Below are 27483 nucleotides of genomic sequence, written 5' to 3' on the forward strand. Positions count from 1 at the left end.
TGTATTGGACAGGGAGGGGTTAAGTGTGTCCTAGGGGCGTGCTTCTAACTGTAGTGGGACATGGCTACTAGTGTAAAAACAGAGATCAATGGTTCTACATAGTAGAACCGTCTGATCTCCATTTTTACACAGGGGAGAATGACAGGTGGCTTGTTTACATAAGCCACCCGCCTTTCTCCCGCTCTACCGACGATCGTAGTGTGACCGGCGGACATCGGGTCAGCCGGTCACACGCCGGGACTCCTCTGTGAACGAGACGAGGCTATTGGCTCAAAACCCGGTGACAGGCTAGTGACATAGATCTACGTCACTCTGCCTGGCCGGGGCTGACTGCCGCAGTAAATATACTGTGCGCAGTCGGCAAGCGGTTAAAGTAGAACTATAGGCAAAACGTTTTCATTCATTTTGGATAGAGCAAGGGAGGGTTATAATAGCCCCTGTCAGATTTCTTTTTTTTTTTACCATCTGTGTACTATTTCAAAAATTTACCTTCACTGCCTGTCCCATAGCCAAACAGGAAGTGAGAGGAAATCCTTGAAAATTAAGGGAATTCCTTAGGGACCATCAGGTCACCAGAACTAGTGTCCCCATTGGAATATTTCCCTTCCGTTACTTTACTAGGAACAACCAAAAGTTGGGGAATTTTTTTTACTTTCAATTAAAAAAGGTGCTTTTACAAGAAAAAAAAAAAAAAAAATTGCATTTAGTTATACTTTAAGTGTGATATACAGTAGCTTGAGACATTCAGTTTACTGCTAATGTTGCTTTGCTTACCACAACGCATTTTTTAATTTGCTGTCACTTCTGGTAAACCAGTACTGAACCAAAACTTTAGGATTGAAACTTCCTGATAAAAAAGTACTTATAATGTATACAATCATTTAAAATGGATCAAGTCTACTATACACTCAAGCCTAGTAAACACGATGAGATTTTCAGACCAATGATCGTCTGTTTTTCTTTCTTTTTTTTGCATGCTAGTCTCCATATTGAAAACAAATAATTACTAAAGTACGAAAATTCTCGTACAACAGAATAAAAATTCAGAAGGGATGTAATGTATTTGTATTGTATCTTCAGATGAAAACTGTACTGATTAAACAAAAATCGTACGATCAGGTATAATATGAGAAAAATTTTCGTTATCACTTCGGAAAATTTTCGGACAAAAGCAGTATACGAACAATCAAATTATCGCACAATCGATTTGAAAGTGGTATTTTTTTGTACAGTGCTGATCGTGTGTACGGAGCTTAACCAGTTCCTCATTTTTAGTCAAAATTGTATGCAGCTTCTGCATTGTAAGGAGTGGAACTACTGCAGTCCTCATCCCTGCCACTTCTTATTTCTTGTGGTATGAGTCAGAGAAATAAACACACGGACCACATTGCAGCTTCTGAGACAACTTCATGTATTCAGATTGTTTTGCAGCAAAGTGTAACAGAACAGTAACAAGTAGAGTGTGGTATTCAAGACCAATGGCATACAGTACAAATTAAATAATGTGCAACATTTTTACATCCAACCATTAGCCTAGACCTAAAATATTCATTTCCAAGCGCTGTTGTTTATATTGTGATTGCCTTTTAAAGCGATTGACATACGTGTGTGAAATATTGCCTGTCACCTGCAAATAATAGAGCAGCTATTTGTGGGGGTTAACCAATGGGATCCATAGTAGAGCTAACCAATAAAGGGGACACTTATTGCCGCATGATTCAGTGATGTTTGGCATTTACTTGTGATATATGGGTTCTTACATCCCAACCCCGAAGCTAGTACTTCCATCCCTAGCCTGCTCTTTTTGAGCAAAGTAAATCTTTACCATAAACTTTAACTAGTTAACATGATGACTGTCACTCAGGCATGATGAGCAGTCAGCGGATTGAAGACCTCTTTGCTTGACTTTCAGTGTAGAAGATTGTAATGACAAGAGATAAAGAAACAATATACACACATGTAGTACAAAATGAAGCTGTTTCTTAAATACATAAAGCATTTGCGTTTTTTAACTTCCACATGAAAGTCATTACAAATGGGTCACAATTCCCATAAAAAAAACACAGCAAGAAAAAACTCACAAAACTAAGAGATAAGAAGGCAGGCGGAAGGCAGTTAACATTTTTACTGTGCAATGGCACCCGGTAAAGTTCTGTCAGACACAAAAAAACTTTTGTTCCACCTACAGTACTTCACTTTTCTCTATTCAGTTCTGTACTATGCAATGTGAGTTTTTATGGGCATTGTAGCCAATTTTAGATTGTTTGCGAAGTTGAATTACGATGAAGACATTTTGTATTTTAAAGAAACATTGTGCAGTCATTTGTTTTCTGATTTGCACTACGCATAATTGTCTCTACACTGGCAATGGCACTGCAGTTTGAGTGCACTCACTGAGGGATATTATGGGAGGGTGCACTTCATCTTTTAAATCAGTTGTGGAATAAATATTTACAGTTGTTGCTCATCTAAATCCAGTCAATCTCTACTGCTAATCTTAAAAATAATTTCAGACTCAGCCACAAAAGCATTATGTGTTCCCAAGACCATGCTATAAATATGCGCAAATATATTGTACCAAAAAATTCTGGTACTCACTAAGATCTGTCTCGATTTGCAAATGAGCTCCTTCGGCAACCAGAGAAGAAGGATTAGTTGCCGACATAAGTAATAGCTTGTCTTTGAAGGAAGGGCATTATTTGAGTTCCAGCATCTCTAGTATGTGATTTTCCCATCAGCGCTATCTGCATAGCACCATCTAGTGGTTTAAACAGGGTTTTGCATCTGTAGGGAACAAAGGGATGCAAGACTTCATGCATTTTTGTATGGCTCAGAGCTGCCGAAGTGACAGAAAAGTAGGGAGTCACACAGGCATACTTCATGTTTGAAAGCATTACATTGTTTCCACAGAAGAAGGTGGTTGTTTCTTCTAAAACTGCAGTGTTGAGATTATGCTAAGGGGACTGTTTTGATAAATCATTGCTTCCGGGAGTTCTTTTTTTAATATATTTGTGCTTGAACACAAGAGCGTAAAATGGATTAAGGGCACAGGACAGATCGGCATACACTGCATCCGGAAAGTTTTCACAGCACTTCACCTTTTCCACATTTTGTTATGTTACAGCCTTATTCCAAAATGCATTAAATTCATTTTTTCCTCAAAATTATACAAACAATACCCCATGATGACAACGTGAAAGAAGTTTGTTTAAAATCTTTGCCAATTTTTTTAAAAATAAAATCCCCCCCCCCCCCCAAAAAAAAAAAATAAATAAATCACATGTACATAGGTATTCACAGCCTTTGCCATGACACTCAAAATTGAGCTCAGCTGCATCCTGTTTTCACTGATCATCCTTGAGATGTATCTACAACTTGGAGTCCACCTGTGGTAAATTCAGTTGACAGGAGTTGGAAATGCACACACCTGTCTATATAAGGTCCCACAGTTAACCTTGCATGTCAGAGCACAAACCAAGCCATGAAGCCCAAGGAATTGTCTGTAGACCTCTGGGACAGGATTGTATTGAGGAACAGATCTGGGGAAGGGTACAGAAAAATGTCTGCAGCTTTAAAGGTCCCAATGAGCACAGTGGCCTCCATTATCCATAAATGTAAGAAGTTTGGAAGCACCAGGACTCTTCCTAGAGTAGGCCACCTAGCCAAACTGAGAGATTGGGGGAGAAGAGCCTTAGTCAGGGAGGTAACCAAGAACCCAACGGTCACTCTGACAGAGCTCCAGCATTTCTCTCTGGAGAGAGGAGAACCTTCCAGAAGAACAATTATTTCTGCAGCACTCCACCAATTAGGCCTGTATGGTAGAGTGGCCAGACAGAAGCCACTCCTCAGTAAAAGGCACATGACAGCCCAACTGGATTTTGCCAAAAGGCACATGAAGGACTCTCTGGCCATGAGAAAAACTCTCTGGTCTGATGAAACAAAGATTGAACTCTTTGGCCTGAATAGCAAGCGTCATTTCTAGAGGAAACAAGGCACCACTTAGCACATGGCCAATACAATCCCTACAGTGAAGCATAGTGGTGGCAGTATCATGTTGTGGGGATGTTTTTTAGCAGCTGGAACTGGGAGACTAGTTAGGATTGAGGGAAAGATGAATGCAGCAATGTACAGAGACATCTCTATGAACCTCAGACTGGGGTGAAGATTCATCCTTCAACAGGGCAACTACCCTAAGCACACAGCCAAGATAACAAAGGAGTGGCTACGGGACAACTCTGTGAATGTCCTTGAGTGGCCCAGCCAGAGCCCAGAGTGAAACTTGATTTAACCTCTCTAGGGAGATCTGATATGGCTGTGCACTGACGCTCCCATCCAACCTTGTGGAGCTTGAGAGGTCCTGCAAAGAAGAATGGGAGAAACTGCCCAAAAATAGATGTGCCAAGCTTGTAGCATCATACTCAAAAAGACTTGAGGCTGTAATTGGTGCCAAAGGTGCTTCAACAAAGTATTGAGCATAGGATGTGACTACATCTGTACATGTGATTTTTTTTGTTTTATATTTTTAATATTTGCAAAGATTTCAAACAAACTTCTTTCAAATTGTCATTATGGGTTATTTTTAGAATTTTGAGGAAAATAATGAATTTAATCCATTTTGCAAAAAAAGTTATAACAGAACAAAATATGTGAATACTTTCCAGATGCACGGTTACCTAAATATGTGAGAAAGAACAGTCACTGATTATTGTATGTGCAGAGTCCTAGTAAACTATCAGGTCAGGCTTAAATTTCAAAGTAAAATAACATGTTTATCAAGGGCCACTTTAAAATAGCAGTAGTTAAAATATATTTTTTTGTAAAAATAATCCCTTACATATGATAATATTATTGTTGGTTTCTACGCCTAATCCTAAGTGGAGTGTGTCTAGAGCTCCCTAACATTCTACCAAAGTCTGTACCCTACTGGCATGTCATCCTGGACTTTACTAATTTACAATGAATACAAATTTCAGAAACTCCAAACACTGTCTAGTTTGGGATGGAGGGGATTTAATCATCCATTAGGTCTTTATATGAAATCTTGATTCACTACCAGCACTGCCTTGAAAAGCTTAGCCGTGAGCAGAACTTCCTGGAGTGAACTCTCCATATATCCCTATGAAGAAAGTATTTGAGAACACAATGCTGAATGGCAAGGAATTCAGTTCACGGCAAAGCCTGGCTGTCAGATGTGGGTGTCTGGAGGTGGGAAAGGGCTCCCTACGGTGGAGACAGAACTGGTGAGAGCTCAAAACTTCAGATATGGTCTTATACTTTTAAACAAAAAAAAAAAATTAAAAAAATATCAAGTTTCTGTCAACCTCGGTACATTTTTTATTGAATGTGGGGGGGACCCCTATTAAAATGCATTGGGGGTACTCCTTAGCCTAGGTTCATACATATGCAGGTGTGGGGCACAGGTAAAATCACACGTTTCCTCACCCGCAGCTAAAAGGCGCTGCTCTTTAGCAGATGAACTGGGATGCCATTAATTCTTAATGACACCCCTATGCATCAAAAATGCAGAACGTTTTCAGGTGCACAAAGCTGCATGGTACTTTTCTGTGCAGGGACGGAACAGTCGGGGACTTTTTCCCTGCACTTCCTGCAGGTAGAGCATGTGAACCTAAACTTCAAGTGATTGCAGGTAGAGACCTCATTTATACATTTGGTTTGTCATTTGCTATCTATTTTTTTGATAATGGATAAAAAAATGTCAAACTAATAATTACATGCCCGTATTACCAAAATTATAATCTGCTTTATATTAAGAGCTACTAATAACATTGTTATCACATTTTTGGGAAACTCCGAAAAAAAGGTAAACTTGATGGTACAGTAATTATCATTCCTTAGCGCCAAGCTTCCTCTGGGTACTGGTTGCAGAAGTCAGTCCAGAGGACAGGACCTGTGTGTAGGCAGATCTATTGATTGGCTCTCTCAGCAACCATTAGGTGGCTCTGGTAGCACACAGATGCTCTGCTGTGGCTTCAGCCAGGCTCTATTTTCAGAAGAGGACACTGCATGCTTCCTATTAGCTTAAATCATAACCATTAGACTGTAATGCAAATGTATTAAAAAGAAAAAATAAATAAATTACAATTTGGATTGTATAGTAATTATATATCTTAGATCAACTGTTTAATGAAAGTAGAATCTCCCTTCACATTTAAATTTGAGCAAAAGGTCCAGGAAAAGGTTGAGTGGTTGAGTATGGGAACCTTTGCAAATCTGTGTATTTTATAAGCAGATCTTTATTACAAGCAAACCTATAAAATTAGATTTATTGCAAAGTATACCAGTCATTAAAGGCAGACAGTTTCTGAGTATGACCTACCGTAATGAATGCATCTTTTAACTTTAATAGCAGCCACTAACAGCACTGTAGCTTGAAGTGCAACTGATTATGTATTCGGTACCTTAAAAATTGATTAATTCTAAAAACAAAACAAAAAATGCTTGTCCTCTGTATGGGTGACAACTACATTGTAAAATTGAGAAGGTGGATTTTGTTATGTTCAATGTCTACTAGTGATGGACACGTATATTTTTTATAACCTAACTGAAAGTGGGTTAGGATTGCATAATATGAGGGTTATTTCTTGTGCTGCTATCATATTTTGATATAGCATTTCAATGATTGTGTTCTGTTTGTTCCAGAGCTGAAACAAAATGGCTATAACCTGCGATTGTCATGTCAAAGTCTCCAATAATGTCAGATGTTTTTTGTGTGAGAATTTGGTGAACTAGGGTAATCAACAGTTGTTAAAAGGAAATCTAGACAAGAACAAAAACCTACCTTCCAATGTAGAAAAAAAGGCATGGCCTGCAAAATCCATGTTTAGATTCGGCAAACCTACATTCAGCATTATATGGTGTGGGCATTTCAGCATTTAGAACCCTAAACTTACAAAAAATATTAATATTGATGTTTTCCATGAAATACTTTCCACATACATAATATAAGGCAAAACTGTGGGCTATTTAAATGTGCAAACTGCGGCACAGAGGAAAACAAAGACTCATGGATGTTGTATGTAACATGAGGGGAGGGGACATGAAGTGCACTTATAGAACACAGCAAGCATGTAAAAGAGAGCACTGGAGGAAGCCTTTAGTAGCCTCATTTCATTTTTATCTAAGCTACTGTACTTGCTAATGCATCCCCAAGCTATACATCTATTACATAACTTCAACATACTGTACATACTGGCTTTTAGGCAGATAGTCCATTGTTAACTATGCTGTCATGTCAGGACAACTACCATTTTCAAGCTATATAAAATAGAGATAGGTTGACACCTAAGTATTGTATTTTTCTTCTGGGGTATACAGAGACCCCTAGAGGTGTTGCAAGTGAACATATGCAAACATTTATATGCTGGTGGTTTTAAAAGCTTCTAACCAATCTATAAGTGCTAAATTTGTAGACACATAACAAGAAATAAAATGTGTTTTTGTGTAAGACAGCTGGCCTACATCACAAATTCTTCACTGTTTTTATACCTACATGCATAATGGTCCTGTTAGGGAATAATTCCCAGGCCCAGAATGCTTTGGACAGAGAAAAATCAGTAAGCCCTTCTTGGCAACATGAACAAGAGATCAGGGATGACAGGCTAAAGTCACAAACATTAGGACAATATGTACAGGAGGGTCTAAATATACATACAGGTATTTACACAAGGTGCAGAATGCTCCTTTTTTAGAGGAAGTTTGAACAAACGGGGCGCCATGCAGGGTGGATGTGATGAAATGACGCCTTTAAAACCACAAAACGCATACTGGCTTTGTAAGTGGTTTAGTGAGTGGCACACAAAAAGCCTTGTTCATCTTTACCAATGACAGTCCAAGGACCATTACAAGCTAATTAAACTCATTAGGCACCCATTGGAACTGCAAGAATGCATCTTTGGATTTCCCTTCATTGCTCACAAGCAGTACCAGTAAGCTTGGACACAGAAGATCCTCTTCATTTAACCTAGGTGTAGGGATATGTTATCCCCTCTCCTTGCAAAGTAAGCAACATGAGTTCCCCATACACACAACACTGGGGTATTTGTATCTGGGTTTCTTTTCCGTTGCCAGTTGTGTTATTCTGTGATTTCAGGATGGGAGTGCAGGGTACTCTCTCCTCTATGATATGTCTCCCAAAAGCTTCGCTCAAGCTGCTCAAGATGTGAACTAAGGGGGAGCTGCAGAGTCAAGTGCCTGAGCAATGAGTCCAGCCAGAGCTGAAGCTGTGAGAAGCTGGGCCTGCAAAACAATAACGTGTGAAAAGAGACAGTGAGGATCCAAGAATGTTAAACACATCACTACCATGAGCTAGAAAGCACCTAAAAGTAATACGTTATTTGATAATATGGGAGAGGATTGTTTTGAGGGAAACCTGTGCTAAGAGAAATATAGGAACTGCCATTACTATCCAACTTCTGAAAATGCTAGTTACTTAGATATCCTCGGTTTCACATCCTGGAAGAAGCATGCAGCAAATGAACTCAGAACAACTGCTCTACGTATTGTTCTGGCTCAGTGACTCAGAAAGTACTGATCATCATGGCAAGACAACTAGCATTTTTCAGAAGAAGAGACCACCAATAGCTGCCATCTATATTTCTACAAGCATTGGTTGCCATACAATATATTATATATATTCTATAAGAAAAATGTCCTTTTTTAAAAAAAGAGACTAACACTTTAATACATACAGTATATTCAGCAATATTAAAAGGTACCACACGAGTGAGCATTCAGGATACACTTACAGATAAGGAGCCAGAACATTTGTTTCCCCGTTGTTTAAATGTACAGTAAGAGAGCCACAAACCAATATGACATAATTATTTTAGAAACCCTTTCTGCCATACAGAAAAAAAAACAAAACAAAAAACTTACAGGACCATGTCTAACAACTTCAGTTTTTGTTGCGGAGTGCAGGCATTTCACTCTTCAAAGTGTAATAGTTTAGCAGACCTCAATCAAGGCAAACTGGTTTAGCTGCCAAAATTTTCATTTAATCTGAACTATACCATTAATCATTATTAAATAGTAGCAGCAAGGGGTACACTAATTTTGAAGATGTCAGGCACAAAACTGCATAGCAGCTGTTTTGTCCGTTCATAGAAAGTAGGCGAAATTGTTAAATGGTGTTATTCATTTTAATAACTGATTATTATAGAACAAGAAAATGCCTGTAAACCAGACATGATTGAGGATTTCTAATGCTTAAAAGTGGAATATAAGTCTAGAACCAATTAAGTTTTAAGCTGCTTCCATCCCAAATCCAACACCTATACTAACTACCCTGTAGAAGGAATGTATCATATACTTCCCTATTCTCAGAACGCTCTGGTCTGGTCAAATGATCGGCTCCCAGCTCTAAACTTCAGGGCAGAGGAGAGACAGCCGACAATGCATGCCACATAGTAAGCCTAAGGGTTACATCATCACCCAGGCATTCCATCCATTGTGAACGTCCTCTGCTTCCCTAAAGCTGGCCGCTGGGAAGATCATGTGACTGGACCAGAGTGCCCTGAACATACAGTGGATAATAAAAGTCTACACACCCCTGTTAAAATATCAGGTTTCTGTGATGTAAAAAAAATGGGACAAAGATAAATAATTTTAGAACTTGCTTCACCTTTAATGTGACCTATAAACTGAACAAACTTAATTGAAAAACCTAAAATTGTGTGGTTGCATAAGTGTGCACAACTCCTATAACTGGGGATGTAGCTGGGTTCAGAAATAAGCAATCACATTCAAACTCATGTTAAATACTGTAGGAGTCAGTACACACCTGCCATCATTTAAAGTGCCTCTGATTAACCCCAAATAAAGTTCAGCTGTTCTACTAGGTCTTTCCTGACATTTTCTTAGTCGCATTCCTACAGCAAAAGCCATGGTCCACAGAGAGTTTCCATAGCAACAGAGGGATCTCATTGTTAAAATGTATCAGTCAGGAGAAGGGTACAAAATAATTTCCTAGGCATTAGATATACCATGGAACACAGTGAAGACAGTCATCATCGAGTGGAGAAAATATGGCACAACAGTGACATTACCAAGAACTGGACATCCCTCCAAAACTGATGAAAAGACAAGAAGAAAACTGGTCAGGGAGGCTGCCAAGAGGCCTACAGCAATATTAACCACTTAAGCGCCGGAGGATTTGGCTGCTAAAAGACCAGGGTTTTTTTTGCGATTTTTTACTACGTGACTTTAACGGACAATTGCGCGGTCGTGCAACGCTGTACCTAAACGAATTTGACGTCCTTTTTTTTCCCACAAACAGAGCTTTCTTTTGGTGGTATTTGATCACCTGTGCGATTTTTTGATCATGCGCTATAAATAAAAAAAAGCGTCAATTTTGCAAAAATAACAATATTTTTCACATTTTTTTATACGAAATTCCCCAAAAAAAAATGTAAAAATCAAAATTTTTTAACATTTTCGGCCAATTTGTTTTATGCTACATATGTTTGGTAAAAAAAAAAATCGCAAAAAGCTTATTTTAATTGGTTTGCGCAAAAGTTATCGCATTTACTAACAAAGGGAAAGATTTTTGTCATTTTTGGTGTTTTTTTTTTTTAACGCGTAATGGCGGCGATCTGCGATTTTTTTTTCGGTACTGCGACATTGCGGCGGACAGATCGGACCCTTGACTGACATTTTTGACACTTTTGGGGGTACCAGTGACATTACTGCAGTAATCAGTGCTATATATATGCACTGTTACTGCAAAAATGACACTGGCAGGGAAGGGGTTAACTTTATTGGACAGGGAGGGGTTAAGTGTGTCCTAGGGGCGTGCTTCTAACTGTGCTGGGACATTGCTATTGGTGTAAAAACAAAGATCAACGGTTCTACATAGTAGAACCGTCTGATCTTCATTTTTACACAGGGAGAATGACGGGCGGCTTGTTTACATAAGCCGCTCCGCCTTTCTCCCTTCACAGGAGCGATCGTAGTGTGACCGGCGGACATGGAGTCCACCGGTCACACGCACTGACTTGTCTGTGAACGAGCCGCGGTGGGCGCGCACCGCCCGCAATTGGCTCGCAAGTCAGTGACAGGCGAGTGACGTATCCATATGTCACTCTGCCTGGCCGGGGCTGACCGTCGCAGTATATAGTCGTGCGGCGGTCGGCAACCGGTTAAAGGAGCTGCAGGAATATCTGGCAAGTACTGGCTGTGTGGTAGATGTGACAACAATCTCCCGTATTCTTCATATGTCTGGGCTATGGACTAGAGTGACAAGACGGAAGCCTTTTCTTACGAAGAAAGACTTCAAAGCCCAGCTAAATTTTTCAAAAACACATCTGAAGTCTCCCAAAAGCATGTGGGAAAATGTGTTATGGTCTGATGAAACCAAGGTTTAACTTTTTGGCCATAATTCCAAAATAAATGTTTGGTGCAAAAACAACACTGCACATCACCAAAAGTACACCATACAAACAGTGAAGCATGGTGGTGGCAACATCATGCTTTGGGGCTGTTTTTCTTTAGCTGGAACATGGCCTTAGTCAAGTTAGAGGGAATTATGAACAGTTCAAAATACCAGTCAAAATTGGCACAAAATCTTTGGGCTTCTGCTAGAAAGCTGAACATGAAGAGGAAAGGAACTTCATCTTTCAGCATAACGACCCAAAGCATACATCCAAATCAACAAAGGAGTGGCTTCACCAGAAGAATATTAAAGTTTTGGAATGGCCCAGTCAGAGCCCAGACCTGAATCGTATTGAAAATCTGAGGGGTGATCTGAGGAGGGCTGTGCACAGTAGATGCCCTCGCAATCTGACAGATTTGCAAAGAAGAGTGGGCAAATATTGTCAAGTCAAGATATGCCATGCTGATAGACTCCTACCCAAAAAGATGAGTGCTGTAATAAAATCAAAAGGTGCTTCAACAAAGTATTAGTTTAAGGGTGTGCATGCTTATGCAACCATATTTTAGTTGTTTATTTTTCCTTCCCTCTACCTAAAATATTTTAGTTTGTTTTTCAACAGTACAGTACAGTACAGTTTATAGGTCACATTAAAGGTGCAAAAGGTTCTGAAATTATTTATCCTTGTCTCATTTTTATACATCACAGAAACCTGACATTTTAACACGGGTGTGTAGACTTTTTATATCCACTATAGGTAAGTATCTGCATCTTTCTTCTAAAGGGTAGTTAGTATAGGTGTTAGCAGATGGAGGGGGGGGGGGGGACAATTTTAAGCTTATTTAGTTCCAGACCTGAATTCCATTTTAAAATAAATACAAACACAACAAAGGATAACAGAGCCACCAGGGTTCCCTTAGCTCCTGCTCCATTTAGAAGTGTGGGTGTACTTTTCCTACTTTTCCTAGGCATGTGCCTGCACTATCTTCTAGCAGATACCGTATACAGTTCTGAGGTACAGGTAATGTGCAGAAATCATCTGATATCACTGGGTTTGGTTCTGTCCATGGACAGTGCATGAGAAAAGGGGTCTGTTACTTCTTGTCAACTGAGAAGCTTTCCTGTAAAATCTACTACTCTGGCAATCTTGCAGCTTGTCTTCTGGTCATTTTTATTAATCCAGATCTGTCTAGGCTTCTGGTATCCGATCCTAATCTTCTGTTCTTCCTGATTAGGATTTGATGTTAAAAAAATGGATTCCTGTTATTTGTCACTTGCCTTGACCTTATGTTTAGTTCCTAGACTACACCTGATTTAGTATATTAACTGCTCCCATGTCTGATCCCCAGCTGTCTCTACTAGTGCAAACCAGAAGACTCCATCATTGAAGTTGCAACTCAGCCAATTCCTACCCTTTCTAAAAGGAGCATGAGTCATAAACATGCCCCTAACTTTTATTCACACCTATGTGTTGCAGTAATTTGTGCATTACCACAATGCACCCTGCACATTGTGTTGTGGCAACATCAATTTTTAACCCGCATTGCAACGCAATACACAGTAATGTGCTACTGCGCATGGTGATGCACTGCGTAGGAAAAAAACTGTGCACATCTGATTTTTGGTCTATTATAGTGCATTGGCAGACGATTAAACTGAATGGTCACAACAGAATATATCACACAAAAGCTGATGTTATGTTGATTCTTAACTAATGCTTTAGTTACCCAATTAAGTGGTATATCTATTTAAGACTGTGCCCAACTTGCAGCTTAGTTCTTCTACTGAATGGCAACTTTCAAATAAGACTAAGCTAAAGCATAAATTACCTTTTCTCAGGGTCCAGGTCACAGCATAATACTGCACTAGGGAAGAAGCCAGGTGGACAATTTGGGGGGCAAAATCTATCCAAGAAGGCACACACATTCAGCCCAAAATCCAGAGAGCGTGGGAGATAGTCAGGGTCTGCACTAACACGACCAATTATCTAATGGGAAAAAAACAAACATGAGACTTGTTTATCTCAGGAAGTTATGCAGATGAAATTTGAAAAACGTTATGGAAATTTTATAATTTATGTGCAGAGAAAAGACAAAATAACAGAATTGGCAATATAAATAACGGTACCTCACACAGTACAATTCCAAAGGAGAAAACATCCACTGACTCATCATAGATTCTCCCTGTAAAAAGAGAAAGAACCTCAGTCACCCACAGAAAGGTAGCATTGGGTATTGATGATGATATAAATAATTGTCAAGAATAAGGACCTTGGTCTCATATTATCATTTGATTTTTACTTTTGTTTTTAACAAGTTCTGGAATCAAATATTTCTCAACAGTTTCTTACTGCCTATAGGAATGTTGATAAACACAATCTTAACCATTTCTGGACCGGAAGATTTTCCCCCCTTAATGACCAGGCCATTTTTTGTGATTCGGCACTGCGTTACTTTAATGGGCAATTGCCCGGTCGTGCGACGCTGTACCCAATCAAAATTGATGTCCATTGTTTTCCCATCAGTAGAGCTTTCTTTTGGTGGTATTTGATCACCTCTGCGATTTTTATTTTTTGCAATAAAAAAAAAAAAGCAACAATTCTGAAAAAAAAAAAAATATATATATATTATTTACTTTCTGCTATATAACATTCCCAATAAAAAAAAAAAAATTTCATCATTTTAGGCCAATTTGTATTCTGCTACATATTTTTGGTAAAAAAAAATCCAAATAAGCATATTTTTATTGGTTTGCAGAAAAGTTATTGCGTCTACAAACTAGGGGAAAGATCTGTCATTTTTTTTTTACTAGCAATTTTTAGCGGGACTGCAACATTGTGGTGGACAGATCGGACCCCTAACTGACATTTTTGGGGGTAACAGTGACATTACTACAGTAATCAGTGCTAAAAATATGCACTGTTACTGTAATAATAATACTGGCAGGGAAGGGGTTAACCCAGGGGCAATCAAGTTAAATGTGAGCCTAGGGGGTGTTTTCTAACTATGGGGGGATGGGCTTGTGAAATCAATATAGCGACCTCTGTTCCTAAATAGGAGGAACAAAGGAGCGGGTATGGCGATTCGCGGGAACCTGTCGACCTGCCACCGTAGAACTGTATAACTACGGCAGCTGGTCGGCAAGTGGTTAAAGTGTATATATAATGTGACAGGAAGTCAGGAAAATCTGTGAATGTTGTCACAGACAGGAGATACATGTCTGCTTGGTTTAGACAATTCACCAATTACTATAGGGTGTCGGCTGCAGAGGTAGCCAGCAGGAAGTTGAAAAACATTCAGCTATTCAGAATGAGGAAATTAAGGCCTCTATAATTTGTCCAGAGGAAGTCTATTGATTGCTGCCTCCTGACGCTGTGTGAGTAGAGGAGGACAGTCAGATGTGTGCCTCCTGACGTTGTGTGAGCATGGGAGAGGAATGCCGCCTGAAGCGATGTGCGCTGAGGAGGGTAAAAAGAGTGAAGACTTCTCAAGGTGAGGTCTTGGATTGTTTTCTATGTGAAGAGAAAATTAACTATTTCTATGTGAAGAGTGTAAAGAGAAAAACAAAGGAATGTTTTCTATGTGAAGAGAAAAGGGACATTCTCTATGTGAAGAGAAAATTAACTATTTCTATGTGAAGAGAAACCAATGGACATTTTGTGTGTGAAGAGAAAAAACATGGACTAATGATGGTCTGCTGTAGGATCAGCAAAGTCTGTAGGTTGGGGACAGACTCCCTAGGTAGGTTCCTGTGTGTGAGAAGGTAGCCGCCCACAGTGGCAAGGATTTATTTTGTCTTTTATTTTATTTTTGATGTTTTTTAAGCTTGCACTTGTGTGAAGAAAATTGCATGAATAAAACCTTACACTGTTGTTTGCAACCACTTCTCGGCTATCTCCCTGTGTAACGAACCCCCCAAGGGGTCATCCACACCCGCCACCGAGCTAATCCCCTCACAATACAAAAAACTGGAATTTTGTCTTACCGTAAAATCCTTTTCTCTGAGGTTCACTGATGGACACAGCTCCATGTCTTCTAGACTCTTGGGCTTATGCTGCTCTTTCTTCAGGAGTAGTACTAGGCAGAAACAATTTTGGCTACGCCCCTGAGGCAGTCCCAGGGGGTATAACCTCACTTCCTGCTATAGGACTTCGGTTTGTAACAAGCAGTGTAAGAAGAATACATAACTCAACCCAACAGAGGGGCGGGTGCTGTGTCCGTCAGTGAACCTCCGAGAAAAGGATTTTATGGTAAGACAAAAATCCAGTTTTCTCTTTTGTTCACTTACGGACACAGCTCCATGTCTTCTAGACCCTTGAGATGTCCCAAAGCAATATCAACATGAGGGGTGGGAAAAACACAGCAATACATATAATTCCCAACGAGGCTAAACATAGCCAACCAGGAACAACTGGAGCTCACCACCAGGAAAAAATACATCCTTGAAGAGGCGGGAGCCTCTGTAAACCGCAGCCTGCAAAACTTTGCCGCCAAAAGCAGCAACCGAAGATGCAAATATATCCAATTTATAAAACTTTGTGAATGTGTGTACAGATGACCACATAGCCGCCTTACACACCTGAACTACTGGCGCCTGATGACGGATGGCCCAGAAGGCACTAAGCGCCCTCGTAGAATGCGCCTTGACAGGGAAAGGAGGAACCTAACCCTTAAAAGAATAGGCCTGCACCACTGTCTGCCTGATCCATCTGGAAATGGTCCCAGCAGATGACTTAGATGACAGCAGAATTGACTCAGTCACTGCCAGGTACAACCGCATCGCCCTGACTACATCCAAGGAATGCAGAGCAATTTCTTCAAGATGTCTTGTTTAGGACATAAGGACGGCAACACAATATCTTCATTCAAATGAAAGCCTGAGCCAACCTTAGGAAGGAATGCATGGCAGGGTCGTAACACCACTTTGTCTCTGTGAACCACCAGGTAAGGTGACCGACAGGACGATGCAGCCAACTCCGACACCCTACGTGCAGAAGTAATAGCAACCAAAAAGGCCACCTTCTGCGACAGAGTGAGCAAAGGAAGTTCTCAAATGTTTTCACAAGAAGGCTTTTGAAGCACCGACAGTACCAAATTTAGATCCCGCGGAGGCACCAGGGATCACACCGGTGGAGCCAGATGGCAAACACCCTGCACAAAGGTGTGAACCAAGGACTTCGCTGCCAACGACCTTTGGAAAGATATGGCCAAGGCGGAAATCTAGCCCTTGATGGTGCCCAGAGCAAAACGTGGATCTACACCTAATTGTAGAAACTCCAACAGGCGAGACACAGAAAAGGAACGGTAAGTAATGTACGCTTTCCAAACCCGATGATAAACCTTCCTGGAAGTAGATTTCCTAGCTTTTAACAGCGTAGGAATCACCGACTCCGACAGCCCTCTGTCCTACAGCACCTGGCTTTCAATAGCCAAGCCAATAAAGCCAGCGACTGTAAAGTTGAATGGAAGATTGGTCCCTGAGACAGATCCCCCCTGAGAGGAAGTTTCCAAGGAACGTCTGCTACCAGCCTTACCAGGCCTGCGTACCAAGCCCAGCAAGGCCAGTCTGGTGCCACCAGAATGACTAGAATCCCTTATACCTCGATTCTGCGTAGCAGTCTCGACAGAAGTTGTATTGGAGGAAAATCGTAAATTAGGCGATACTGACCACAAAGGGCCACCAGGGCATCTGTGGCGTCGGCCAGAGGATCCTGAGACCTTGACACAAACCTCTGCACCTTCCTGTTGAGACGGGAGGCCAACAGGTCCACATCGGGAGTCCCTCACCAGAGACACAGTTGATGAAACACCTCCAGGTGAAGGGACAATTCTCCCTACCGACTAAGATAGCCCGCTTGCCAATACTCTACCTCTGGAATGTGTACAGCAGAGAGAGCCGGAACATACAGTTCTGCCCACCTCAGAATCCTGGCTACTTCCTAGACCGCCAGGGCACTCCCTGTGCCCTCTTGATGATTGACATATGCCACCGCTGTAACATTGTGCGATTGTATCCTCACCGGGCATTCCTGAAGACGATCCGTCCACTGAGACAGACAAAGTCTGATCGCCCGAATCTCCAGAATGTTGATCGGCAGTCTAGACTCCTCTCGAGACCAAACACCTTGAGCCGAGTGTATTCCCAAGACACGTCCCCACCCGGACAAACTGGCATCCATGGAAATTACTGTCCAATACAAGGGAAGAAAGCACTTTCCCAGGCGAATCCCCAGGGAGCGGAGCCACCATATCAGTGCCCCCTCGTACTTCGACTCAACAGGATCAGAATGTCCAGCGACTGCGGATCCTTGTTCCATTTGGCAAGAATCTCTCTTAGCAGAGGTCTGGCAAGAAACTGAGCAAACGGAACCGCCTCAAAAGTGGAGACCATCAGACCCAGCATTTGCATGCAAGTCCTGAGTGACGACCAACGGTTGGACAACTGGAGCTGAATTGTATCCTGCAACTTTAGAAGTTTCGCCTGAGGAAGAAACACCCGGGCTGGATCGGCACAATGACTCCTTGTGCTAACAGGTCCTGCAATGCCCCATAGAGGCCCTGTAGCCGATTGCGAGGCAGGCACAAGTTGGAAGGAAAGAACCTTGCCTGTGGCAAGGACCGAAACTTGATCTTGTAACCGAACCTACTTGTGGACCCGCTTGTTCTGAATGAGCAAGGTCTACGGGTCAGGAAAAAGGCTAAGACGTTCCCCCACCCCAGATGCGGGTGAAAGCACCCCTTCAGGCTGGGGAAGACTTGTCCGCAGAACCAGTAGTGCCCGCTTTCGACTTACCATTCCAGGGTCTCTTGGAAGTTACTGGTGGATCTCCAAACCTTTTCCTGCGATCCAAAAAGGGCTTGTGAGCCGAGAAAAAAGGACCATGATTACGACGCAGTTACTTGCCCCTAGCAACCTATGGAAGTAATGTACTCTTACCTCCCATAAGGCCCTTAATGATCTATTCCATAGAGGCACCGAACAAACGGTCACCTACAAAAGGTAGATCAGTGAGCACCTTTTTAGAAGCCTGGTCGGCCGACCAGTACTTCAACCAAATCATGAGGTGAAGAATCACCGCCGTCTCAGATACCCTGCCAGTTAAAGGGGGCCGCATCCAGATGCATCACAAATGTACTGTAGCCCCTAGATCAACTGATCCGTCGGCTCTGCCAGCTCAGGAGGGTGTTGACCCCCTTCCGGATCCTGGGGTATAATTTTTGCTCATTTCATTAAAGTCTGGGATACCAAGGTGATAGCAAACACCAGCCTCAACATTGACCCTGCCACGGTGAAAGGTAACGGACCAGAGCCTCAGCTCTCTTGTCCACAAAATCCTCAGAGTGCTCCACCCGCAAAAGTGTGCCCTTATTTAGCCTGGAAACCTGATAGTCCGACTGTGGAACCGTTAGTTTCTTTAGGACAGACTCCTCAAAGGGATACCTCCTAGCGAAGCGCTAAGGTATTCCAACCATGGGTTTCGGGGAACCCCACTGACTAGTGACAATCTCTTTAAAATGGGCAGGAAAAGGGATTATCTTTGTCACCATTGAAGATTTGCGGGTGCCAAACTGCACCAGCATCGCCGACTCATCTTAGTCCTCCAACTTTAAAGTTTCCCGCACTGACACAATCAAAGCCTCCACCAGCGATTTTTCAAGCGTGGCTGCGGAGGAGGATTTGTCCTTACTGTTAGAGCACTCAGGGTGCGTGGACGCAGACCCAGTGGGCTGACTCTCGTCCGCAGGCGGCCAAGTCCACCTCAGACTCTGAGGAGACAGAGGATACAGGTGAAGGTGGGGGGCACTTTCTGGTAGGCCGCCTTTGCAGGGCCATATCAACCCTTGACACTAGTGACTGCAGGGCCACTGTCATGGCTGCCAGGGCAGATTGAGACCCAGAGGGTCCCGTGGCTTCAAGGAGTGGATCAAGTGGCGATACATGCTCCAGAGGCTCCATTTTTTTTTTTTTAAGAACGCCCCCCCCCCCTGCTTGGAGCACCACAAGTATCAGCGCACCCGCGACGCATAGCAGAGGAAGGATCGTATACCCACTAGAACTCACCACCCAAGAGCTGGAGAGTGCCAAACAGACTGCCACACTGTGATCAAAGAGGAAGAGGAGGTGCCGACACTGACACTAGAGGCCCCTGCAGCACATCACCGCAGCGGCTACAAGAATATGGCCGCTGCTATTTTCAATGGGAAACCCAAAACATGGCCAGTGCACTACACAAACACGGCTGCTGAAGCCAGTGAACACCATCCACCGCGAAATGGAGGCGCTGGGCGGGACCCCAGGGAAATAAAAATCCACCAGAGGGGAACCCCCCCTCCACAGCACCAAAGTTACAGGCACCTCCAAAGGGGGGCCGTCAGCGACACACACCTACTGCCCTCCAGCCCAGCCCCAGTGAAGCCCCCACCACAAAAAACCCCTGTGCCCGAAAAGGGGCCTAAGGGGGGGAAACAGGGTGCAGGTGAGGGTGACCAATGAAGGGGAACCCTGAGGGAGAGGGGGAAAATGAAGGGAGGAAGGACACAGAGGGGGGCTTACCATCCCCAGAGAGGGCCCGCAACCACCCCAGCAATTCCCAGAGAAAGGAGGGGGGGACACTACTCACCACACCTTGGCATTAGTCGGTCAACACTCCCAGCAGTCCACCACACCATCTTGGAATGGGGGTGCTGCAGCCCAAGGTACGCTGTGACTCTGACCATGATGGCTGTTGTGACCAGGGCAATGCGACCTCGCGAGGGGTTTCCCTCGCCGGCAGGCCCCTGTCCAGTGGGGCTATGTCGCGGCCAACCTAGCGTGGAGCTAATAGTTGGGTCGCGTTCGCAGGCCAGAGTGGGAAGACCATAAGGATCTAGGATATCCAGTGTGTCGCCCAGTCCAGCTGTTGATTGTAGTTCACAAAGGAATAGGTTGATTTTAGTTCACACAGGAACAAAAATAATAAAGAAAAAGGAAAAAATTCAATTTAAAAAGGAAAAAAGGCCAGATCCCAGCAGAGGGCCAGGTCCTTACTCCTGACTAGGCAGAAAAAACTGAAGTCCTATAGCAGGAAGTGATGGTATACCCCCTGGGACTGTCTCAGGGGCATAGCCAAAATTGTTTCCACCTAGTCCTACTCCTGAACAGAGAGCAGCATAAGTCCAAGGGTCTAGAAGACATGGAGCTGTGTCTGTCAGTGAACAAAAGAGAAAACTTTATTTTCTAGATATGATGCAGTAGAGATCCCCGGTACCAGTGTCCATAGCCGACGGTCGGCTGTCTTGTAATGACAACCAATGCGGCTAAGAAGCCGCTCGGCTGTCATTCCAAGGAGCGGGAGGGGATGTCCCCCCCCCTCCCGCCGCCTTCCGGAATCCTACCTTCACCGCAGTCTGACCCGGGTCTCCATTTCTTTGAATTCGGCGCCGATGCGTTCCCGGAAGTGATGTCATGACATGACATCACTTCCGGGTATTGGCGGCACCGAATTCAAAAACGTACAGCATTCAAAACAGCCAAACTTGCCGTTTTGAATGCTTTTAAGTGCAGCGGAGGGGTTTGGGGTCTTTTAGACCTCCAGATCCCTCCACCACAGTACCTGTAGAAATTTAAAAAAATATATAAAAATTGTAATGTCCGAAAATATCGGCAGATATCGGCTGATACCGATGTCTGATGACCAAAGTATCGGTGGTAAAAAAACGATATCAGTCGATCACTATGATGAAGTAATGAAGGAGGGGTTAGACAGAAATAGATTAGAAATATATTCTGGAAACAACTTTCTAATAGGGGCATTCCCCTCGCTTTGGGGAGGTTACTTCTTTTATCCTGTTGTTTCCAGCGCAGGGATGAATTTTTCCATGAGGCACAAGGCAGCTTGAATGCAGCTTAAAAGGAGCACCTCTGAAGGGACTCAGAATGATCTCAGAAGTGTATCAAATGCACCTGAAAGCAAGATGTTTTTCCCATCCACACAAGCCATAACCTAATCTGGCCATACGGGAATCAACCAAAATTAACTCTGTGGGTGGCCCTCCTGCCCAACCATCCTTTGATTGAAAAACTGGAGAAGCTGGGTAAAAAATTTGAAAAATTGGTAGGGTTGAGTCTATTTACCTATTTAAATACTGACAGGGGTCCCTAAAATAATCAGCTTTCATTTATGTAAAACCTTTATCCCAAAAGGAAAATAAACTACTACTGTGACTGCTTAAAACGTGTTAGTTGGGGTTTGGCTTTATTATATTAGTCAAATCTATCTAAATCTGCCAGATCATCAAACCCTAACCTCTCCCCAAAATGATAATGCTACTGTCCAATGGTGTCTCTGTTGCCCCTTCTTCCAAGATGGAGACACCCTTGGACAGGAAGTGTGTTACTTTCCAGATCACCAGGCGAAAAAGAAAAAAAAAAAAAAAAAAGAAAAACTAACGTAGCCACCACATTTAAGAATCGCTAAACTACAATATATAAAATTTCTCTTTTTGGGTTTATTACCACTTATTCTGGTTTTTGGGTTTACCACCACATTATTATGAAATATGCCAAGGCAGAAGTTGATTGTCTGAAGCATAACTTGATTTTACTGCTGAATGTAAAGCCGGCAATACATAGGTTGAAATTTGGCCAGTTTAGCAGGGACCGGCAGAATTTTTATCAATGTATGGGCAGGGTGGTTGTACAGAAGGTGATTTACCAATCGACTTCTGTACAACTGTTGGACTTTAGCCACTCAATCAGCACTACCTGCTATGGCCAGACACGCTAATCTGTGTATTCTGATGACAGGGAAGTCTCCCTATTGTCAGAATACAATAGTTCAGCAGGAAGATTGCCCCATTCACCTTAAATGTGTGAATGGGGAAATCAGGTCAAAAATGACCTATCTGATCTGTGGGCTACTTTACTTCCACTAGCTATACAATGACACTGATAGATAAAAAAAAAATCAAAGATAAATATAAGCAAACAACTATAATCAATCAGAATTCAGTTTTATGTAATTAGACTTGCAATGGGCAAGTCTGTGTTATTAAATAATCCAGCTACTGTTTGAATCAGACCTGTTAGACAACACTCTTGTATCTGGAGTATGAGGGAATGATAGCATAAGTAAGAATACTCTAACCTAAAAATATTTAAAAAAAAAAAAATGGTTCAAAAGCAGCTAATAAGCCCCTGGTTACTCTGCAATACCTAGTACATGCATATGAAGGACTGAACTTGTGCAACATAATATGAAGCTTAAAGCACATTCCAAAAAACATAATCTAAAAAGAGACTGTGTCCTCCTATTAGCTGATTTTATAGCTCAGTTTGCATCCCGATTATACTCACCATTTATCATTTCTGGTGCCATCCAATAAGGATTCCCCACCACAGTGTACCGTTTTCTTCTGTCTTTACGCAAGTCCCGAGCTTCATCCGTTACTAATCGAGCCAACCCAAAATCAGCCACAACCACACTGCCATCCTTAATGAAAAAGAGCAAATTATCAATGCAATATAAAAATCTTTTTCTTTTTTTTTTTTTTTTGCCATCCTTTCACTTTCCTAATTTTCGTACAGAAGCTGGGTAAAGTCATAACATGAATAATCAAATTGAATTTAATCAAAAACATATTTTATCTGGTGCAAGATGCATGCAGTTGATACTCCATTGTAACAAGAATCCTTCCAGTTTGAAGAAAAACATCAATAAAACTTATTTAACCACTTCCATACAGAGCAGTTACACCCCTTCCTGCCCAGACCAATTTTCAGCTTTCAGCGCTCTCACACTTTGAATGATAATTACTCAGTCATACAACGCTGTACCCAATCAAGTTTTTTATCATTTTTTTCACACAAATAGAGCTTTCTTTTGGTAGTATTTAATCACCACTGGGTTTTTTATTTTTTGCGAAATAAGTGAAAAAAGAGCACAAATTTTGAAAAAAAAAAAACATTTTGTTTAAGTTTCTATTATAAAATTTTGCAAATAAGTAATTTTTTTTCAGAAATTTGGGCCAAAATTTATACTACTACATATCTTTGGTAAAAATAACCCAAATTAGTGGTTATTATTTAGTCTGTGTGAAAGTTATAGAGTCTACAAGCTATAGTGCCAATCATTGAAAATTGATCACACTTAATTACACCTGATGTACCGACGGCCCATCTCATTTCATGAGGCCCTGAAATGTCAGGACAGTACAAATACCCCCCAAATGACCCCTTTTTGGAAAGTGTAGACATTCCAGGGTATTTAGTAAGAGGCATGTTGAGTTTTTTCAAGTTGTAATTTTTTCCCACATTTCTTGGGAAAATTAAGCAATAATCTTTTTTTTTTTTTTTTTTTTTTTTTTTTTACACAAAATTGTCATAATAACAAGTTATTTCACAAGTTATACACAGTATATGCATGCTTGCAATTACACCCCAAAATTCATTCTGCTACTCCTCCTGAGTATGGCAATACCACATGTAAGAGACTTTTACACAGCCTGGCCACATACAAAGGCCCAACATGCAAGGAGCACCGTCAGGTGTTCTAGGAGCATAAATTACACATAAAATTTCCTAACGACCCATCACACTTTTGAAGGCCCTGGAACACCAGGACAATGGAATTACCCACAAAATGACCCCATTTTGGAAAGCAAACACCCCAACGTATATTCTATGAGGCATAATGAGTCTTTTGAATAGGTCATTTTTTTCCACAAGTTTTTGGAATATGTGGAAAGAAAATGAAAACGCATTTTTTTATACACAAAGTTGTCAATTTATAAGATATTTCTAACACATAGCATGTACATAGCAAAAATGACACCCCAAAATACATTCTGCTACTCCTCCTGAGTTTGGCGATACCACATATGTGAGACTTTGTCGCAGCATAGCCACATACAGAGGCCCAACATGCAAGGAGCACCACACTTTTGAAGACCCTGGAACACCAGGACAATGGAAACCCCCACAAAATGACCCCCTTTTGGAAAGCAAACACCCCAACACATAATCTAGGAGGCATGGGGTGCAGATAGGTACTCAGGTACTCTGATGGGCTACAGACAGGTACTCAGGTACACTGATTGCCTTCAGAAAGGTACTCGGGTAATCCGATGAGCTTCAGAGAGGTACTTGGGTATTCTGATGGGCTAGAGACAGGTACTCGGGTAATGTGATGGGCTGCAGATAGGTACTCGGGCACTCTGGGCTGAAGACAGGTACTCGGGTACTCTGGGCTGGAGACACGTACTCGGGTACTCTGATGGGCTACAGAGAGGTACTCGGGTACTATGATGGGCTGCAGAGAGGTATTCGGGTACTCTGATGGGCTGGAGACAGGTACTCAGGTATTCTGATGGGCTGCAGATAGGTACTCAGATACCCTGATGGGCTGGAGACAGATATTCCGGTATTCTGATAACAGGTACTTGGGTACTCTGATGGGCTGGTGACAGGTGCTTGGGTACGCTGATGACATATTCTCGGGTACTCTGATGGGCTGCAGAGAGGTACTTGGGTACTCTGATGGGCTGCAGAGAGGTACTCTGAAGGGCTGGAGACAGGTACTCGGGTACTCTGATGGGCTGGTGACAGGTACTCAGGTACTCTGATAACAGGTACTTGGGTACTCTGATGGGCTGGTGACAGGTGCTTGGGTACGCTGATGACATGTTCTCGGGTACTCTGATGGGCTTCAGAGAGGTACTTGGGTACTCTGATGGGCTGCAGAGAGGTACTCGGGGCTGGAGACAGGTACTCGGGTACTCTGATGAGATACAGAGAGGTACTCAGGTACTCTGATGGGCTGGTGACAGGTACTCTGGTGACAGGTACTCGGGTACTCCGATGACAGGTACTCGGGTACTCTAATGACAGGTACTCAAAGTACCCACGTACCTGTCATCAGAGTACCCATGTACCTGTCATCAGAGTACCCGTGTACCTGTCATCAGAGTACCCATGTACCTGTCATCAGAGTACCCATGTACCTGTCATCAGAGTACCCATGTACCTGTCATCAGAGTACCCATGTACCTGTCATCGGAGTACCCGTGTACCTGTTATCAGAGTACCCGAGTACCTGTCACCAGCCCATCATAGTACCCGAGTACCTGTCATCAGAGTACCTGATGGGCTAGTGACAAGTACGCAGGTACTCTGATGGGCTGGTGACAGGTACTTTGATGGGCTAGTGACAGGCCCCCTTAATGGGGGGGGGGGGGCAATCAGTGTGTTTTAGGGTGCACTATAATTGGTAATTAGCTGTTACCGCAATCTCCTCCTCACACAGGATCAGTGTGTGAGGAGAACACGGTAACAGCTAGTTACCGTTGTCTCTGTTGGCATTCTGTGACCGGATGTGATTGGACACAGCCGGTCACGTGGTAAAGAGCCAATTTCATTGGCTCTTTACCCTGATCAGGGATGGACTGTGTCAGAGTGACACTCTCCATCCCCAATCGCCGCTCTGTGCGCCCCTGGGGGCACGTGCAAGCGGCGTGCACGAGGGAAGTGCATGTGGCCAGCTATGATTGGACACAGCCGGTCACATGGCAAAGAGCCATTTTTCTAAGGGCTCTTTACACCGAATGGAGATGGGCTGTGTCCCGACAGACACGCCACATCCCCAATGGCCACGCTGCGCGCCACTGGGGGGGCGAGAGAGCAGCAGATCCGAGCGGACGTCATATGACGTTCGCCCAGATCGACGAAGTGTTCCTGCCGGCGTCATTTTACTATGGCCCGGTAAGGAACTGGTTAAAGGAGGGTTATGCAGATTGTATTGCTGCTCAAATAAGACTAATTTAAGTCACATCTTTTTTTTATTCTCTTACTTTATTGGAACCGTAAACAGTTATGAACTAGCTATCAGCAAGTTAATCTGAGCATATGATGAGATAGGAAGCAGAATTTTTTGCCCAATCCGGTCTCCAGCGGCGGAAGTTCTGCAGAGGACACAGCCGACAATGGCTGTGAAATAAATGGGAAGTGATGTCACCCATAGAGTTACTATGGGGCTTCTGTTGTTGGCTGTATCCTCTGCACCCACCTCCACAGGGAAGCCGCCTCTGAAAGCTCAGCATGGGACCGGATCGGCTTCAAAAAAAGTATGAATATCGATTTATTCTTTACAGGGTTACATAGGTTAGTCTTAAATTGTGGATGTCTGTAGATGTAGAGATTTTAGTGGTAGGGTGGACTTATCCTCTAAGGACAAAACATGCATTGAATCATTCTTATCAATACACCTGCACAACATAAAGCATTTACTGCATGCATCTTTACATGCTTTTTACTCTGATGTGCAATGTATGTTAATGTGTATTTTCTCTGTGTTTGATTGCAAAACTGCAGCCAGGCTCAACACACTGTACATGTCAGTTTACATTTTTGAGGTTTATTTTTTTTAAACTGATGTTTTACATCTTTATTACTATATGCACTGTATGAGAAATAAAAGGTGAAATGATAAAAGGTCCTCTCCGCGCTTATGTAGATATCTACTCCAAAAAACTGCTGCTGCTGTTCATCAATAAATATCTGAAAAAATAAACAAATAGCACAGTGCAAACCAGTGAAATAACTGTGAGTAATAGTAACAAACACCTATATCCTAAAATCCCTAATAAAAATGTGCGTGGTAACTAAGCAATATGCATAGCTGTGCAAAATCACCTTCAGTAAAAAATGTTTTTATTTTTTTTGCATATAGCCTTATGTGAAGAAATAGGTGAAATAATCCGAAAGACCTCGGAGATCCGTGAAGTTTTCTGAAGGGCCGGAGTCTATGTTGATGCGCTTTGCCCCTCCCCTGAGAACGCCCACTGTGAGGGGCGAAACGTGTCGGCGTAGATTCCGGCCCTTCAGAAAACATCACTTCAAACAGCCTCCAGACTGCCTCCTCCTCTGTATAGGAATATGAAACATGACTAGAAATTCTGCCTTATAATAAGTGGATTTTCTTATACTACTATAATAAAATTTGAACATACACTATTGGAGGTTCTATTTTTCATATGATGTTCATTGGGAGATTACAGCAAGCAACTTCCCCACCACTACCAGCCCAAGCTTGTTAGACCCCCTACGCAGTATTGCTTAGGGGT

General features: G+C 42.4%; 1 protein-coding gene across 2 annotated transcripts in view; it reads right to left on the reverse strand.

Annotated features, from left to right (window-relative positions):
• Nucleotides 1–6774: 6774 nt before the first annotated feature.
• Nucleotides 6775–27483, reverse strand: part of LIMK1 (LIM domain kinase 1) — a 290955-nt gene continuing 270246 nt past the window's right edge. For both annotated transcript variants that reach the window (XM_082246022.1, XM_082246023.1), the window contains 4 exons: nt 22721–22856; nt 13514–13569; nt 13216–13373; nt 6775–8256 (listed from right to left, as the gene is read on the reverse strand). In XM_082246022.1, coding sequence (XP_082102148.1) covers nt 8094–8256; nt 13216–13373; nt 13514–13569; nt 22721–22856 — 513 coding nt within the window. In that variant the 3' untranslated portion in view covers nt 6775–8093. The remainder of the gene's footprint in view (nt 8257–13215; nt 13374–13513; nt 13570–22720; nt 22857–27483) is intronic.

The sequence above is a fragment of the Pelophylax lessonae genome (genome assembly GCF_965119305.1).
Source record: "Pelophylax lessonae genome assembly, chromosome: 2".
NCBI lineage: Eukaryota > Metazoa > Chordata > Amphibia > Anura > Ranidae > Pelophylax > Pelophylax lessonae.